Source organism: Lotus japonicus, chromosome 3 (assembly GCF_012489685.1).
Source record: "Lotus japonicus ecotype B-129 chromosome 3, LjGifu_v1.2".
Taxonomy (NCBI): Eukaryota; Viridiplantae; Streptophyta; class Magnoliopsida; order Fabales; family Fabaceae; genus Lotus; species Lotus japonicus.
The window spans coordinates 92,961,915-92,981,268 of record NC_080043.1 but is presented as its reverse complement, the minus strand read 5'-3'; the positions used below and the strand labels follow the sequence as shown (position 1 = coordinate 92,981,268).

Genomic DNA, 19,354 nt, shown 5'->3' with positions numbered 1-19,354 from the left:
ATTAGAATTGTTAAATTTGAAATTGTATGAAAAATATTAGTGATTGGTAGAAAAAAGTGAGCAAAGTGGCACGTGTGAGTGAGAGAGTTGGAGAGGGTGGTAATAATGTTTACTGTGCACCACCGCATGAAGCAAAGCAAATATAAGCACTCTCCGAACTTTCTATCACTCCACTCTCTCTCTCTCTCTCTCTCTCGCAATTTCATTCTCTTGTCTCTCTTTTCTTTTTCCTTTTCCTTCTGAAATTAACATAACACAACACCCATATAACCAGATCTCATCTCAACTTGATCATCGTGGATGGATGCGTGAACCCACCCGTTCTTCTTGATTGATTCCTATCACTCCATTCAGATCTGAGGTAATTTCTCTCCATTCCAATCCGATCCCGCATGTTGCGATTTCTAATTGCTTCATCAATGTCTAATCCCAAATTCCCGTGATGGAATGTATGTTTATTTGAATTCCAGCTTCTGATGATTTATTTGTTTTGATTGGATCGTGCAGGGGTAGTGTTCGTGATTGAGGAGGAAGAAGGAAGAAGAAGAAGAAGAAGAAGATGTTGACGAAATTCGAGACCAAAAGTAACAGAGTCAAGGGGCTCAGTTTCCACACCAAGAGACCCTGGATCCTTGCCAGTCTTCACAGTGGTGTGATCCAGCTATGGGACTACCGGATGGGGACTCTCATTGACAGATTCGACGAGCACGATGGTCCTGTCAGGGGCGTTCATTTCCACAATTCTCAACCTCTCTTTGTATCTGGAGGTGAATTATTCTCAATCCTCTTCGTCATTCTGCAAAATTGCTATTGCTTTAGATTCCTTATTACTCTGATCCGTTAATTGTTGTTTTTCTTCATTGCTCTGTTGTGTATATCTAAATGAAGATCATAGATCTATCACTCTTAGTGAATGAAACAGCAATGTTGTAGTTTTTGGAGAATTATTATGTGTGTGATGTGATGTCTCAGATTCAAATAATTTGATGAAACAAGGCTATACCGCGAGCATTACGAATGGGGATACCCTTTATATGTTTTAAAGATTCATTTGTGCAATTGAAATCCTCTGGATCTGGAATTAATATCAAACTTATTTTTTGAGCATAGTTGTGTTTCATGACATCTTATTCTAATGGTTGGGATTTAATTTGATTTTTCAATAGTTTCATTTGTCACTTGAGGTGGAGGAGATTTCGATGCATTATTTACGCACATTGATAAAATAGATTATTATTGCATCATGGAAAGTTGAGTTTTACTTTTTTATACGATTTGCAGCTTGTTAATTAATAATTTTTCATTGGGACAGGGGATGATTACAAGATTAAGGTTTGGAACTATAAGATGCATAGGTGTTTGTTCACTCTGCTAGGACACCTTGATTATATTCGTACCGTGCAATTTCATCATGAGAATCCATGGATTGTGAGTGCCAGTGATGATCAAACCATTCGCATCTGGAACTGGCAGTCACGTACCTGTATATCTGTTTTGACTGGGCACAATCATTATGTTATGTGTGCCTCGTTCCATCCAAAAGAGGATATTGTTGTGTCAGCCTCCTTGGATCAGACTGTTCGTGTTTGGGATATTGGTTCTCTCAAACGGAAGGCTGGACCTCCTGCAGATGACATTCTGCGATTGAGCCAGATGAACACAGATCTTTTTGGTGGTGTTGATGCGGTTGTTAAGTATGTATTGGAAGGTCATGACCGAGGTGTCAACTGGGCTGCTTTTCATCCTACACTGCCTCTCATTGTCTCAGGAGCTGATGACCGACAAGTGAAACTTTGGAGAATGAATGGTAAATTTGAAGCCTTGATATTTACTTTATGTTGTCCTAAATAATAAGTACCCATGAATATTCTTGAATTCCATTTTTTGTTCTCTGAGTGCGATTTGGGTAATTAATTTTAACAAATTGATTGTATTTGTTGAGGGGATTTTAAATTACTTAATCCAAAATTGATTATTTGGATGTCAAGAGAATTTTGAAAATACTAGGTAACTTTAGGTACTTTCCTAACTCCAAAGAAGGGATTTGAAATTCCACCATCTTTGAAGGATCTCTAATCTCTCCTCTCATGTCTAACTGCTCGCAAGGTTATTGATATTCATCTAATTTCTCACATATATATCCACACTAAATATGTTGTAAATGACAACCATGAAAATACATCAATTTAATTTCTCAGTATTTTAAATTAATTGAAATTTTAAATTGATTCATCCAGACATAGAGTAAAGCTCACCTGACTGGGCTTTCATATATTGTTTTGATGCTATCCACATTCTTAGAAATATTAAAAAAGCAGTATTTGGAGGATCTTACAAGTATTGTTGGCCACAAAACTACCTTCCGTACAAGAAGTTATTGCATGCATTATTGTTGTATTTAATTAATCAAAAAGAAAATCTTAGTATTTTTGGTGATCTTCTCTAAGTCCCTAATAAAATTTGGTTTTCATTTTCAGACACCAAGGCATGGGAAGTGGATACTTTGAGAGGGCACATGAATAATGTTTCTTGTGTTATGTTCCATGCCAAACAAGATATTATTGTGTCAAATTCTGAGGATAAAAGCATTCGAGTATGGGATGCAACAAAGCGGACTGGAATTCAAACCTTCCGCAGGGAGCATGATCGGTTTTGGATTCTTGCAACACATCCTGAGATGAATCTGTTAGCAGCTGGTCATGACAGTGGCATGATAGTTTTTAAATTGGAGAGAGAAAGGCCTGCTTTCGCAGTTAGTGGTGATTCTTTGTTCTACGCAAAAGACCGGTTTTTGCGCTTCTATGAATTTTCAACCCAGAGAGAGACACAAGTACTTACAATCCGACGACCTGGTTCTTTAAGTCTGAATCAAAGTCCAAAGACCCTTTCCTACAGCCCTAGTGAAAATGCAGTTCTTCTCTGTTCAGATGTGGATGGTGGATCTTATGAATTTTATTGCATATCCAAGGATGGCATTAAGGATAGTTTTGGTAGGGGTGACACGCAAGATCCAAAGAAAGGCCTTGGAGGTTCAGCAGTCTTTGTGGCTCGGAATAGGTTTGCTGTGCTTGACAAAGGCAGCAACCAAGTCTTTGTAAAAAATCTGAAGAATGAGCTTGTTAAGAAGAGTGTCCTCCCAATTGCCACTGATGCTATATTCTATGCTGGAACAGGCAACTTGCTATGCAGGTCAGAGGATAGGGTTTTTATATTTGATCTTCAGCAGAGGCTTGTTCTTGGTGATCTCCAAACCCCTTTTATCAAGTATGTAATCTGGTCTAATGACATGGAAAGTGTTGCTTTGCTCAGCAAACATGCAATTGTTATTGCTAGCAAGAAGCTCGTGCACCAATGCACCCTCCATGAGACAATCCGTGTAAAAAGTGGAGCCTGGGATGAAAATGGCGTTTTTATTTACACAACATTAAATCATATCAAATATTGCCTCCCCAATGGAGATAGTGGGATAATAAAAACATTGGATGTCCCAATTTACATCACAAAGGTTGTTGGAAACACCATCTTCTGCTTGGGTCGGGATGGAAAGAACAGAGCTATAACTATTGATGCAACTGAATATGTCTTTAAGCTTTCCTTGTTGAAGAAAAGGTATGACCATGTGATGAACATGATAAGGAACTCACAGCTTTGTGGGCAGGCTATGATTGCTTATCTACAACAGAAAGGGTTCCCTGAGGTTGCCCTCCATTTTGTGAAAGATGAGAGAATTCGGTTCAATTTGGCTATAGAAAGTGGGAATATTCAAATTGCAGTTGCGTCAGCTACAGCAATTGATGAGAAAGATCACTGGTACCGTCTAGGGATTGAAGCTCTTCGTCAAGGCAATGCTGGGATAGTAGAGTATGCATACCAGAGGACCAAAAATTTTGAGAGATTGTCTTTCCTTTATCTTATTACTGGTAATGTGGAGAAACTTTCAAAGATGTTGAAAATTGCTGAAGTCAAGAATGATGTGATGGGCCAGTTTCACAATGCCCTGTATATGGGTGATATCCGAGAGCGTGTTAAGATCTTGGAGAATGTGGGCCATCTGCCTCTTGCTTATATCACTGCATCAGTCCATGGGCTCCATGATGTTGCTGAAAGGCTTGCAACTGAACTGGGGGATAATGTTCCATCTTTGCCTGAGGGGAAAGTACCGTCTCTCTTGATTCCACCATCACCTGTATTGAGTGGTGGTGATTGGCCCCTTCTTAGGGTCATGCGAGGCATATTTGATGGTGGGTTTAATCAGACAGATAGAGATGCTGATGAGGAAGAGTATGAGGCTGCTGATGGTGATTGGGGTGAGGAGCTTGACATGGTTGATGTTGATGGGTTACAAAATGGAGATGTTGCTGCGATTTTGGATGATGGAGAGGTCGGTGAAGAGGGTGATGAAGAGGGTGGGTGGGAGATGGAAGATTTGGAGCTCCCCCCTGAAGCTGAAACTCCAAAAGCTTCTGTCAGCTCACGGTCTTCAGTTTTTGTGACTCCTACACCTGGGATGGCAGTTAGCCAGATATGGATTCAGAGGTCATCTCTTGCAGCTGATCATGCAGCTGCTGGCAATTTTGACACTGCAATGAGATTACTGAACAGGCAACTTGGGATAAAAAACTTTGCTCCCTTGAAATCTCTGTTCCTAGACCTTCATTCTGGCAGCCATTCATATCTGCGCGCCTTTTCATCTGCTCCAGTTGTATCACTTGCTGTTGAAAGAGGCTGGAATGAGTCATCTAGTCCAAATGTGAGAGGCCCACCGGCACTTCCTTTCAAATTGCCTCAATTAGATGAAAAGCTCAAAGCTGGATATAAGGCAACAACTGCTGGGAAATTTACTGAGGCTCTCCGCACATTTGTCAATATTCTTAATACAATTCCTTTGATTGTTGTGGAGTCAAGGAGGGAAGTTGATGATGTGAAGGAATTGATCATCATAGTCAAAGAGTATGTTCTGGGTCTGAAGATGGAGCTGAAAAGAAGGGAAATTAAGGACGACCCAGCCCGCCAGCAAGAGCTTGCAGCATATTTCACCCACTGCAATCTTCAGACACCTCACTTGCGGCTTGCTTTGCTGAATGCAATGACTGTCTGCTACAAGGCCAAGAACCTCGCCACCGCTGCAAACTTTGCCAGGAGGCTGCTTGAGACCAACCCTAACATTGAAAACCAAGCTAAGACAGCAAGGCAAGTTCTAGCAGCTGCAGAAAAGAACATGACTGATGCAACAGAGTTGAACTACGATTTCCGAAATCCATTTGTTATTTGCGGATCAACCTATGTGCCCATTTATCGTGGACAGAAGGATGTTTCTTGCCCATACTGCACTTCCCGTTTTGTGCCAAGCCAGGAGGGTCAGCTATGTGCTGTGTGTGATCTCTCAGTGGTAGGTGCTGATGCTTCTGGATTGCTCTGTTCTCCTTCACAGGTTCGTTGATGGCTGGATCAGGAGCAGGTGATGATAATTTTTGTTTCAGGTCAACTTTCGATTCAACAGGTGATAAGAGTCGTATTGATTAATTAATATATTTTCTATAGAAACTAGAAATGGTCATGAGTTACTGTTCTTGAGTGAATTACATGGATTTTCTTTTTTCTCTTTCATTTTTCTTTCTTTTTATGGTTTCCCTTTCTAATTCTTTTTGCCCCTTTGCTTAAGTATAAAAGGAAGGGGGGAAAGAAGCCTATGAATATTTCGTTGCATGTGAAATTTTCATGTATCATGTTGAATTAATTTCTCTAGTTTGAGTTGGTAATCGCAACATTTTGAGGCTTTAATAAAGTAGTTATAGATCAATTCATTATTACGTCCTTTTTTTTTTCTTTTCAATTATGAGCTTTTTTTATATAAAAAACACATCTGCAATCTTTGTAAATTTAAGAAATGACAGGCACTCAATATTTGTCAAATGTTGTTTGGTGTTTTTGGATGATTTTATTTGAAGTTATCTGGTAATGTCTTGTGTGGTAAAACTGAACCATGATGATAAACTAGAGATTTACCAATGGATATAGTATTATATAATTAAACGTTGTGATTTAAAAATGTAAATTTCAGAAATGTCATTCTTTTCTCTTACTCTTTCACCCACTTATTCTGAGAACACCGTCACCGGTTTTACCACCATTGCTGGTGGTGAGGAACCATTGTTTGCAGTACCCACAGTTGGTCTTTGAGCAAAACCATTTTTTTCCAAAAAAAATGAAAATACACTCCATCTCTTAAACCTCAGTCGTCTTCAACCTTCAGCAGCCCCCACCTAACTACAGGTCACCAAGCAGATAACCGACCTCCCATTCCCCTCGTAGCCCACAACCACCATAGCTCTCAGGCTACCTCTCACTCGCCCCCAACAATTGACCATTGTAACTTTGGCCGGCATACTCTTTGATAGCTCTCTCCGATCTATCCATCTACAAGCACCATTGATGCAGGTGCTCTATCCAGTTTTTAGGATTGAGCCTCACTACCACTTTTGCTGAAACCCCAACTCCTCCAATCTCCCCGACATCCCCACACTTCCAACAGCCTCAACAAGAGGGTTTCTTCAAAACATCTAATTTTTTTACAAAATGATTAAATTTTTTTTTTAAAAAAAGGCTAAAACAAACGCACTAAGACACCATTAACGATGGAAATATGATTTTTTCTATAAGTATTATGAGTCAGTTCTATTTGACATTCTAGTGAAACTAGTTCTTCCAATGAAATTTTTTCATTCACAAGAGTATAACTCGATACATTGCTTATAGGGAATCTGAAGTAACCAACTGTTGGTCAATACGATTTTTTGGGTTTTTCTAGAACAGTTTTTAATTTTAAAAAATAGAAAATCAGAAAAATTTGTTTCATAGAAATAAAAATTTGTCCCTATTTTTATTCTCAAGACCAGACATACTTGATATAATAATTTTAAATTTTAGGCCTTCTTCACCATAAAATGAATTCTTTTGAAAAACAAAATTGTGGCGTGAGCGCCAACCCAATCGTACGGACGAAAAATAATTGACACGTGGCAGTTGCGTATTGGCTCGAGCACGTAGCTGACGACACGTATCGTGCATGACAAGTAAAGCAACATTGAATTTTCGAAAAGGGCAAAATGGTCAATTCAGCAGTATTATCTATATAGCAACCACACACCACACCACTCTCACCACAACACAACGCAACCAAGCAAGTTAGAGAGAGAAAGTAGAGAGAGAAACAAGAGAGAGAAAGTAGTGAGAGAAAGAGAAACAAGAGAGTTTGAAAATGGAAAACCAACCGATGCAGTTCCTTCTCCTTGAACAAGTTCAGTTCCTGAAGGTGCAGGACGATTCTCTCTTGCAATGGGAACTCGTCGATGTCGTTGATGCCGAAGAGGAACAAGAACAAGAACCAGACCAGAATCAACAAGATGCTGCTCCAGTTGAAGAAATCAAAATCATCCATCAGATTCGTCCCGTTCTTCCTGATCCCGATGCGGTTGCAGTGGTAGAGATAGATCGCCAACAATATCACTATCTTCACGGCTACGCGTACGAAGATGATGAGGAACAGGTTGTTGACGATGAGGAAGATGATGATGATCGGTGTGATTTGGATGATGAGCTTGTTCCATGGGAGGTTGGGAACAAGTTAGGGAGACAGAGGATGAAGAAATTGGGGAAAAGGGCGTGTTCCAAGATGAAGAATTCCAAGAGGTCTCCTTATCTTTTTGTGAGGCCTGGTTGTGTTGGTGGGAAGCATGGTTTGGGGCTTAAGCACAGTTTCTAATTGCAGATTAGGGAGGAGGAGGAGGTAAATAAATCAATTGGGGTTGTTTCTTGTTTAGGTTAACTGTTAGGGTTTGGTTCAATTCAAGATTATTGGAATGTGCAGTGCAGCAGAATTGACTAGTTTCAATGTATATCTTAATGGGGATGGATGATTTTAGTTTTCTGCTTTTGTATATGTCAATGGATTTCAATTGCCTTGGCTCATATGAATGAAAATGGTTCAGATTTAGTAAGTGCTTCAAGATGAAAATTGAACAGAAATTTTCTAATGGATTAAGATGAAAGTACTCCATTGTTATGAACTGGTTGTGAACACAAACTTTGGATTGGAGTGTTTGAGATTAATGATGTTAAATTGATGTTCATTTCTGCAGGCAGTGACACTTTGTTTTGTTGTTCTTGTCTTCCTGAGTATATGTTTGTGTTAATTTGACTGTGGAATGAAAAATGGGGGAGAGTGAAATTGAAACAGGGCTATTGTTTGAGGTGAAATTTGCTAAACTCCTTGCATATTTTTTGCTGTAGCAATAGCAAGCAAGTTTTGAAGTGGTTATGTTTTCTTTACTAAAATTGTCACTGCCTCAGTTTTTACAACTTAAACCATCACAGTTCATGTGAAGTACAAGTTGAAAGGGTAGGAAGGGTTTGAAGTTTATTTGTTGAGATTGAGAATGGTGGGTTTTCATGCAGACTACTAAATGAAAAATTTGTTGAAACTTGCCAAGATAAAAAGGTTGTATGCTTCTATTAATCACTCAGTTCTATTCACAGAATAATTTTGGATGTCAATGAATATTTTTCCAATATTAATTTGCGTTCATGAACTATTTCTAAAACTGGAAACGCTCATTCCTCACTTAAATTAGTCTCCTCTACTACCAAGATTTACCTCCATTGCAAAATGCTATTCAAGTCTCAGGATTTGGCCATTGTTTGCCTTCTTGATAGCTCGATTGATGAGGAACAATTATTCCATGAGAAAAACAGATATGATTCATAATTTTATAGCTAGTATCAGAAAGTAAGGATTTGATCCTTCAACCTATACCTGATTCAAACGACCAAACCCTTATTGTGATGGCTGAGAAAATGCCCAGTTCCATCGACAATGTTGTCTGAGATTAAATGACCATTGCAAGGTTTAACTCAAACGAAATAAGCATATTATCAAGCGATTTTTTTAAAGGGGAGCACTCCGCTGAAAATTTAGAGACAAAAAGCTTTGAACTTTGGCCCAATGCTTATAAAGGAAAAATTGTTTTTTTTATAAAAAAATGTTAATTGTTAGTATTATTAGTAAAATAGTCGCTCCTCATAGTTCTGACCCTTGAGGACATAAAATGAAAAGTTCGTGAATGGTGAATTGGTGATCATAACCTAAAGGCTTAATTGCAACTTTGGTCCTCGACGTTTATCAATGCCACGATTTTGGTCCCCCACCTAATTTAATTACGTGGATGGTCCCTGGCGTTGTAGGTCGTGTGCAACGTTAGTCCTACCGTTTATTTCTTAATGGAGGAGGCTTACGTGGACGTCCAGTTGGAGAGAGAAAGGAGGTATGAGGAGAGAGGGAAGCACGTGAGTATCACGTGACCCTTATCTGAACGGTCACGTGATACTCACGTGCTTCCCTCTCTCCTCTTATCTCATTTTTTCTCTCCAACTAGACGTTCAGTAAGTCTACTCCATCAAGAAATAAACGGTAGGACTAACGTTGCACACGACCTACAACGTCGGGGACTATCCATGTAATTAAATTAGGTGAGGACAAAAATCGTGGCATTGATAAACATCGGGGACCAAAGTTGTAATTAAGCCTAACCCAAAATAACGAGCATGTTTGGAGAAATGAAATAAATTAAGTCCACGACGCTCAATGAACAAACTATTGATGCAGTTCTCAATTTTGAAACTTTTTATTCAGGAGGAAAACAAATTTTGAACGAGACATTATGCACAACTGAAAGATATCTAACTTGAAAATAAAAAATAGAGGTAGAAATCATCTTTCATATATTTTGGGATTTCAGTTTTTAAAACTGAAAGTAACAAGGGTTTTTAGGAACAATTTTCAAAAATATTCATATCAAACACATTTGTTTATTTTTCTAATTTCAAATACTAGAAACAAAACAGTAATCAGACTTCATAGTTAAAAAATTGTAATCAAGTTTGACTTTTCAAAAATAGTTTATCGTCAAATTTTACTATCACCAAGAAAATTTGGAGGTTCTAAAACCAAATCAACCACGACATAAATCACCAATTACAGTTCGAGATAAAAAAAAAACGAAAAACTATACTTTGGTCAATTGTAGTTAATTAAGTAGTTTTAATTTTTACCAGAAAAAAAAATCTACATGCAACTTAACTAAGTTTAAGAGAAGCGTCCCATAAAAAAATAAAACAAGAAAAGCGTAATTTTTTATTATTATTTTGGGTTGTATAAATGACCCAAAATATTGTCACGTCAATTAGTTAGGTGATAATTCAACCCAAACGATCATTTATACAATGGCTTTTATTTTCTGTTAGAAGAATCAATTCTAAGTGTGAGGCACCCAAATTCTATTTATATATAAACTTCAAAAGTAACATTATCTTACTATATACTTAGAAAAAACCTTATCTTACATCAAGGTAATTTTAAATAAGTGTAAAAGTAATTCCGTCACACTTAGGGATGTCAAAATTACCCACACCCGTGGATACCCGCGGATAAAAATCCGCTATGGGTAAAATTACCCACGCCCACGGGTATCCACGGATTTATTTTATGGATATTTTCACTATCCATTTATTAATGGGGCGGGTACGGATATTGATGTATTCATACCCACGGATACCCACCCAATATATAAAATACTAAAATATCTTTTATATGTATATATATAGATGTATATTAAATATCTAATGAATTTGTGTTTGAGTTATAGTTCTCTTTTAAGTAAACTTATACAATGGTAATGGTAAAAAAAAAGCCCTTATACCCAAAAAAGAGTAGAAAAGAAGTATTATCCTTTACACATTGACTGACGGTAAAGTCCAATGTTAAATTTTATATTTAACATAATTTTCTTTTGAACAAATATATGTGAATTTATTTATGTTCATGGGTGTCGGGTGCCCATGAATATCCACGGATAGTTTAAAATCCGGTTTAAAACCCACTAAATGGATATCCATGTGGGTATGAAGCGGGTATGGATATAAATTTTTACATGTGGAGCGGGTGGTGGGTATATACTATTCATGCCCACCCGTACCTAATGACATCCCTAATCACACTAAATAAGTCAATGTTGTACCACAAATTGATAAAGAGATACATAAAGATTGTTGAGGTGCATATATAAATATCCAATAAATATTTTTCCACACTCAATCCCACCACATCCGGTGAGACATGAAAATAGAAAAATAAATGAAAAATATGATAAATGATGTAATATGAAAAAAATAGAAATAAGAAAAGAAATTGAGTGAACACCATTCAAAATAATCATAAACTCAAGCAATTGGTATGCCTGCACTTTGTTGTAAATATACGATACTTTCCTTATTTGGCTTGTTTACTCTTCTTATTGTAAAGTTTTGCAATTGGTTCTCACTGTTGCGGGTTTTACTTCAATCTAGAATTTATTCTCTCCTACAACGGCCTAAATTTATTTTGTGGAGTGCTTATATATATAGAATATAATTGCTTTCTTACACCCACTCTCCAGTACTAGAGTACTACTCATTGAAGCATATCATAGCCTAAGTAAAGGGTGAAATATCTTTTAGTGAAAAGTAGATAGATGTCCATGATGCTAGGCCAAGAAGTAAAGGGATCAAGATGTCAAGAGTGTGGGAACCAAGCCAAGAAGGGTTGTGCATACTCAAGGTGCAGAACTTGCTGCAACAACAAAGGTTTTCAGTGCCAAACCCATGTTAGAAGCACTTGGATTCCTGTCGATAGAAGGCGCCACCGATTAATGGAGCATCAACCACCTCCCACAACTAATAATCCACACCACCTTCATGAAGATATCCCTCAAAGCCACAACCAGAACCCATTTACAAGTACTTTACATTTCTCCATTACATGTTATTTTTTTCCAAAATTAGTGTCCTACCAATACCATATACATAATAGCACTAACTATAGCTAACTATGCTTCCATTCTGCTACTATTGTTCTATGTCTGAAAAACACCATCATAATCATATACATAAGCAGATACTTATAGTTATAACTTATAAATGATGTTTATTTTCATCTTTCAAGTTTCAGCTCAAACTTCAATCTGGTTTCAGAACTACAACTCTTTTTTTCCCTCCCCCAAATGTTACCTAACTCATAAATTAACACTACACAGTGAATGTTTTGTTTCACGATTTGCATATAATCCATAACGCGTCTACTCAGAAGCTAAAGACTTTTTATTTCTAATCACCAGAAGTGATTCCACATGATTTCAATGTGAAACAAAACATACTAATCGAGGTGATTAGTCTATTTTTCAGGTTTAGAGGAGTTGAAATTTCCAGAAGCTATGAGTTCCATGGCGGTATTCAGCAGTGTTCGCGTGCGATCCATGGATGACTCGGTTAATGAAATGGCCTATCAAACATCTGTGAACATTGGAGGACATAGATTTAGTGGGATTCTTTATGATCAAGGCCCTGAACAACAAAGCCTTAATGCTAGCCCTCTTGATCAGCATCAAAATCTCAATCTTACCACAATCCACAGCCATGATGGTGCAACTATGGCTCCACCATCATCATCAGCCACTGCTGCTCATGAACTTTTTTTTCCTCAGCCGCGCTCATTAGCTTCCTTCAGGTCTGGTGTGCCATATTTTTCACACACAAAACCATAATTTCTTTCTGGATAGTGAAAAGCATGAAAATGTAATAATCACATACGTGAAAAGAATAGCTAGAAGGAACATTGATGATGGAGTTCTTACTAATTCAGCTAGCACCTCTTGCAGGACATTGTAATTCAGTATACTTCTGAAATCTTTGTAGAGTTGATTTTGAGACCAAAATCAATTTTGAAGAGAAACTTATATAGCCAGCTTCTGAATCGTATAATTTGTTAGAAGTCCCACATTGGCTAGAAATAGAGCCAAGATAAGCTTTATAAGGGTAGTGCAAACCTCAACTCTTAAGCTAGCTTTTGTGGTTGAGTATAGGTCTTCCAATTTCTAATATGGTATCAGAGTCTATCCTAGATCCATTTGTTGTGGAGACCACCCATATTTGGGCCACCCGTTGTTGATCCCACGTTTCAGTCTGGTCCCACATTGGCTAGAGATAGAGCCAAGATAAGCTTTATAAGGGTATTGCAAACCTCAACTCTTGAGCTAAATTTTGTGGTTGAGTATAGGCCTCCCAATTTCTAATATGGTATCAGAGTCTATCCTATATCAATTTGTTGTGGAGACCACCCATATTTGGGCCACCCGTTGTTGATCCCACGTTCCGGTCTGTTCAATCCAGGTTTCCCAATTTCTAATATAATTGATTTCAAAGAAATATATGTTTATATTTCTAAACATGCAATCAAGTATACTAGATAGGAGCTAAGGGAGACAATCAGACAGATTCACTCAATATGTAGACTGATGTTGGGAGATTGTTGTTTTGGTTGAAATATGAATGACTACATTTTGTTATTTAGTAATGAATAATGCTTTATTTACACTCATTTTACTTTTCCACCTTATTTTCACTTATTATTTATTCTTATTTTTTTTATATTTTTTTCATGTCACTCATTTCTTTCCCATCTCTCACTATCTCACTCTCATATGAGCGAAAAATAAGTGTGAATGAAATATTATGCTTCTTTATAGTTTCATATTTAATTTGGCATGTATAATGCCCCTATATATAGGTTTGGCAGTTTTGTCCCTTTATAGATAGTTAATCATAATGTTCCTGCCTGAAGTCTCTTTTGTCGCCATTATGCTATGCCTTGCCCAACTTGAAGCAAATTAAGTTATGGCAAAAATTAAAAATTACTAGCTGCCACACAGAATATTGAGACATTAGTTGAGCGTAATGTGAACTAATATTCATTTTACTTTATAAAAAGAATTCAAACACTTTTTGTTTTGAATTGCGGGTTGAGTAATTAATTTAACTGATATCCAAACATAGCTCAAGATTTTACTTTAAACATCATTATAATTTGTTCAGTGTCTATAGGCCGAATAAAACCCAAATTAAGTCTCTAGATAGAAGAAATAAACACACATGAGATAAGATAATTAATATGGAGATAATCTTCAGCTTGGCAAGCCAAGGATATTTCGATGTAGGTGCTTTTGTTTGTTTCCCTGCCATTATATATAGCATTGAACACAAATCCAAAGGATCATTTTCTTTTTGCCTCCACAAAACGAGAGTTGCGAGGTATGAGTATATATAATTTTTTTGTTTGCCATGCCTGAAATTAAAAAAATATCTCATATCAGTTATGTGTGTGTACTATATAAATTAATGTACATAAATGGGTGTATACGACAATTTTAATTGTATGCATCATTGCCAAAGGGAAGCTTAAAACTTGTGAAGTACTAAATAATTTATATAACATAATATGATGCATCTTCTATATGGTGTTTTGCAAAAGAGGTTATGATGAAAGGCCAGGCATCTAGAGGAACATAGTTGCATGGTAGCTTTTGCAGTAAAGGTCTATATAAACCGAGTGCGCTCAAACTTTTTATAGAAAAGAGGCACACTAACTATAAAAATACTTCAAGGTACACAGCCTGAGGAGAATATATCCTTTATATTTCAAATATAGAGCTACCTACCAAGCTAGGTTGCCGTGTATGTTCCCCATATGCATACATGATTGAGCCAATTATCTTAATAAATTTCTAGATCACTGCTAGATCAACTTCTCTTTTATTAAAATCAATTCTGAAACCAGAAGCTACTTATAGAAGTTTCTTTTTCATGTTTTATTTTGACTTTATATCAATTGTAAAAGAGTTCCCAAACACTCTATGGATTTGGGGATATTTTGCTCCCTATGTGAGGTGCTATATTAAATTGATCAGAATTATTGTTTCTCAAATCTCAGTTCCCTTTATTTTATTGCATTTTTTTTGCCTTCGAAAAAAAAAATCAATATGGATGAGTAGACTTTACAAATTCTGATGACAGGTAAACAAATTTCAAATGGACGATGTTGTTTTGTGTTCTTGAGAGAATCCTAATACATATGAGAATCCTAATCATTCATGTATCCTGTGTTATGAATTTTTGCATGCCCTCTCCACTTAGGTCCAATTACCCCCATCCACAGCGATTGTTGCCTGCCAACTTCTTTCTTTCTCAAATTTCATTGCTAATGGTTGGTTGGTTCTTTGAAATGGTGACTTGGTGAGAGAATGAAGTGCAAATCAGTTCTGAAGCTTGGTTTGAAAAGCAAAAACGAATTGGAAAGAAAAATGCACTGTTTTGTTAGTGAATACAATTTAGATGTTTTGATAAAATGTCTTAAAGGAGTTTTATCTGTGATAACTAGTCCTTTACAGTAATATCCAGATTCTGCATAACTCTGCCACTTAAGTATATCATATTTCAACCAGTCATAATATTTGCTTCAGGTTCTTCAATGGACCTGTAACCATGTAAACTTAAGTTAAATTTTATTTATTGCATAAGATTAAGCACTGTAGTCCATGAAGATTTGCCTCTATTTAGAATGTTTCCACATGTAGCTGCAAATGGAACATGTGTGAAAGGATTATTTTCCCCTTTCTGTTGTCTAGAGAAGCAGTTATAAACTTATATTTATATTGTTTATTTTTATATCAAAAGATGGGTAATATGTGAATTACTCTGACGCTCTTTATCTTGGACGAAAGTTAGTTATCTTAAAGAACCTTAGTCTAAAACAATCGAGCTCAAAAGGAAGAAGTAAACATTTATGATGTGCAGTGTATCACCATGGAAGAGGCTACAAATACAGGTCCTTTCCTATTGATATACACCATGTCAGTACACAAATTGTCATCACATTTCCAAATATAGCCTGCAATATTGTTTTTCACAAAGGAATGAGTTTCACACTTCCCTTTTCAGCTACATCATGGAAAAATTACACTAGAAAGAAAGAGGCTGCACTTAGGAAAAGGAAAGTGGAGACTCTTCCAGTTAGTTCCAGGTGACTAAAATTTACATTTTTTCAAGTTCTAACACTGTTTCAACTTTCAATCAATCTTAAGATGGCATACATAGCAGTATTGAAATTTGAAACCCTTCCTATATATAAATCTTTGTTAGCTCATGTAGCTTCATAAATGACATATTTACAGAAATGAATGGCAGTAAAAAATATAATGAGAAATCAGCCGCTAAAAGTGATGAAATGGTTTTAAATCAAGGTCTGCAACCGTGATTTTGACTGCGAAGTCAAGGCTTTGGAGGTCTCTGAAACTGCAATGCGACTAATGCATATAGCAGGTGCTGCAGTAATATTCAAGGCATTATGTTCATAAAATTCAGTAGCTCCATGAGAGCGGCTTCTTCTGTAATGCAAAAGAAATATGGCATTTAGTGACTATTTGATAAAAATGAAAATGATCAGGCAAACATATAAAAAGTTACCAGATGCATTAGTACCGAGGGTGAAATGTGTTTGCTCTGTTGAGAAAAGCTCACAGAAGAAAGGGCTTTTAGCAGCCAGGATAGGCGAACTCATATGCATGCGGTGTTTAAACTCTAACAACTACAGCAGCAGAGACATCCATGGTCCAGTTTGAATCATAACTGTTCGTGTTAGAAATAGTAATAATTCAGTATTCAGTCCTTTTAGTTAGTTCATGATTGTATGTTAGTCCCTAGAGATTGTATTCATTAATCATTTCAGCCCTTGTTGTAATTGACTTAAATAAGACACACACTGTGAGAGTGTGTACACAATCAATGTTAATCATTTTTTCTCTCTCTCACCAGTTAATTCCGTTTACCTTCATTACTATCTTTCTTTCCTCTTTTCTGCACATTGAATGGTTTAGCCTCAGCATTGAATTGAAGCATTCAATCAGTGTTTTCCTTCTTCATCTGAGTATACACAAATTCTCCAACAGTGGTATCGAGAGCTCGGTGACATCCGGCGACCTCAAACAACACGCGAAGGCGGCGAGCTGCGACGGCGAGCTGCGGCGGCGTCCAAGAAGCGACGACGGCGGAGATTCTGAATACGGTGAAGGTGGACGTGTCTTTCAAAGTCATGGCGGGTGCGAATGGAAACTTTCCGGCGTTACTGCCAGTTCTTGACGGAAAGACCGACTGGGATCGTTGGCATACCCAGATGGAGGTGATCTTCGGTTTTCAAGAGGTTCTTGAATACGTAACTTCTGGGTATGATCCATTACCGGCGAATCCGACGGCTGAGCAAACCGAAGCTCACCGTGAGGCGAAGAAGAAGGATCTGAGAGCTTTGTTCATCATTCAGTGAATCCGGCCAATTTCGAGAAGATTGCGGCGGCCAAGACCTCAAAGGAAGCTTGGGATATCTTGAACAAGAGCTATGATGGTGTAGCCAAGTTGAAGAAGGTGAAGTTGCAGACTCTTAGGAGGCAGTATGAAGCATTGCGCATGGAGAAAGCAGAAACGATTTCGAAGTTTTTCACACGTCTTCAGACTCTCACGAATCAGATGAAGACGAATGGCGAAGCAATTACTGATCTGATTCTTGTTGAGAAGGTACTTCGATCGCTGACATCGAAGTTTGATCACATTGTGACCACAATTGAAGAATCTAAGGATCTTGAAGCCATGAAGATCGATGAACTGCAGGGGTCACTTGAGGCTCATGAAATGCGCTTGAACCTGAGGGATAATGAGAGAGATACTGAGCAAGCTTTGTATGCTCGTGGAAATTCCAACAAGAAGAATTGGAATGACAAAGGCAAATCTTTCAAGGGAAAATCTTGGAAGGGAAAAGATTCAGGACAGTCATCAAGCCATGAGGAAGATACTGATTCAAAAAGGAAGTGGGATTCTAAGGATAAAGGACAGGACAAGGAGAAGGCCAAGAAGGGAAAAAGCAAGAAGAAAGATGTTCAGTGTTATGCTTGTAAAAAGCTTGGTCACTATTCCTATGAGTGCAAGAGCAAAAAGAAAGGAAGCAAGCCAAGTGGAGATGATCAGGCTTATTCTGCTCAAGATGATGAGTCAGATTCTGAGCAGGTATTGTTCGTTCTCCCAGCTGATGTTGATGAAAATTGTCCTGCTAAAATTACTAGTATTCCCAGTGTTGAAGTGATTAATTCAGTTGTTAGTACTCATAAAGATGATGTTAGTACCTGGTACCTAGATTCTGGTTGTTCCTCTCATATGACTGGTCACAAGGATTGGTTTGCTGACCTTGATGAGAGTAGAACTAGCAGTGTGAGGTTTGCTGATAATAGCATGATCACATCTGCTGGAAAGGGTAGAGTTTTGATCAGGAAGAAGAATGGCAAGCAGGCTGTGATTCCTGATGTATTGTTTGTTCCTAGTGTAAAGCATAATCTCATAAGTCTAGGATAGCTCATAGAAAAAGGTTATTCTATGAAAACAAAAGGGAAGAAGCTGATGATTTTTGATCCAAAGAAGAGATTGATCTTGCAGTCAGTTCTGTCCAAAAATAAGACATTCAGGGTAGATTTGGACACTAGTAGATCAGAGTGCTTCTCAGCTAAGATGCAAGAATCAGATTGGCTATGGCATTTGAGGTATGGACATCTCCATTTCAAAGGGTTATATCAGTTGTATCATGAAGAAATGGTCAAGGGTCTACCTCATGTGAAGGCTTCTGGACAGTTGTGTGAAGGTTGTTTACTGAGCAAGCAACCTAGGAACTCTTTTACTGATAGTATGCCAGTGGTTTCCAAGGGTTCTTTAGATGTGATATATTCTGATGTTTGTGGACCCTTTGAGGTTTTATCAACAGGAGTAAATAAGTATTTTGTCTCCTTTATTGATGATCACACAAGAAGAATGTGGATCTACTTATTGAGTAGAAAATCAGAAGTATTTGAGGTGTTCCAGAAGTTTAAGAAGCTGGTTGAAAAACAAAGTGGTAGAAGCATCAAGACCCTCAGAACTGATGGAGGAGGGGAATATGTATCAAATGAGATGAAGGAATTCTGTGAAGAAGCAGGGATTGTTCATGAGGTCATAGCTCCTTACACCCCTCAACACAATGGTGTAGCTGAGAGGAGAAATAGAACTATTTCCAACATGGTGAGAAGCATGTTGAAAACTAAAAATCTTCCAATTAAATTGTGGGGAGAAGCTGTGTCCACTGCTGCTTTCATTCTCAACCGATGCCCTACTAAGAAGCTAAAGTCATTGACACCAGAAGAGGCTTGGACTGGGATCAAGCCAATTGTGAAGCACTTTAGAGTGTTTGGATCAGTTTGTTACAGACATCTGCCAGACCAGAGAAGAAAGAAACTAGATAATAAGAGTGAGAAGTTATTACAAGTTGGTTATCATTCCACTGGAGCATATAGACTACTGAACCCTACTACCAATGTAATTGTCATCAGTAGGGATGTGGTAGTAAATGAGGCAGCTGAATGGA

At 37.5% G+C, this 19,354-nt stretch overlaps 4 protein-coding genes across 5 annotated transcripts; all 4 read left to right on the top strand.

The window, feature by feature from the left end:
* The first annotated feature begins 165 nt into the window (after nt 1–165).
* Nucleotides 166–5,810, top strand: LOC130747520 (coatomer subunit alpha-2). The gene is made up of 4 exons (XM_057600485.1): nt 166–361; nt 508–767; nt 1,313–1,807; nt 2,478–5,810. The coding sequence occupies exons 2-4, from the start codon at nt 560–562 to the stop codon at nt 5,438–5,440; spliced, it is 3,666 nt and encodes a 1,221-aa protein (XP_057456468.1). The 5' UTR covers nt 166–361; nt 508–559; the 3' UTR covers nt 5,441–5,810.
* Nucleotides 5,811–7,155: 1,345 nt separating this feature from the next.
* Nucleotides 7,156–7,997, top strand: LOC130747521 (uncharacterized). The gene has a single exon (XM_057600486.1). The coding sequence runs from the start codon at nt 7,259–7,261 to the stop codon at nt 7,760–7,762; it is 504 nt and encodes a 167-aa protein (XP_057456469.1). The 5' UTR covers nt 7,156–7,258; the 3' UTR covers nt 7,763–7,997.
* Nucleotides 7,998–11,491: 3,494 nt separating this feature from the next.
* Nucleotides 11,492–13,293, top strand: LOC130743051 (protein SHI RELATED SEQUENCE 3). Of its 2 annotated transcripts, none has more exons than XM_057595158.1 (2): nt 11,492–11,829; nt 12,274–13,293. In XM_057595158.1, exons 1-2 carry the CDS (start codon nt 11,565–11,567, stop codon nt 12,630–12,632), a joined length of 624 nt encoding a protein of 207 aa, XP_057451141.1. In that variant the 5' UTR covers nt 11,492–11,564; the 3' UTR covers nt 12,633–13,293. The 2 variants fall into 2 exon arrangements, with proteins under 2 accessions (XP_057451141.1, XP_057451140.1); XM_057595157.1 differs by having other exon boundaries at nt 11,498–11,829; nt 12,262–13,293.
* A 3,718-nt stretch (nt 13,294–17,011) lies between these two features.
* Nucleotides 17,012–18,315, top strand: LOC130745035 (uncharacterized). The gene is made up of 2 exons (XM_057597186.1): nt 17,012–17,192; nt 17,237–18,315. The coding sequence occupies exons 1-2, from the start codon at nt 17,012–17,014 to the stop codon at nt 18,313–18,315; spliced, it is 1,260 nt and encodes a 419-aa protein (XP_057453169.1).
* The last annotated feature ends 1,039 nt before the right edge of the window (nt 18,316–19,354 follow it).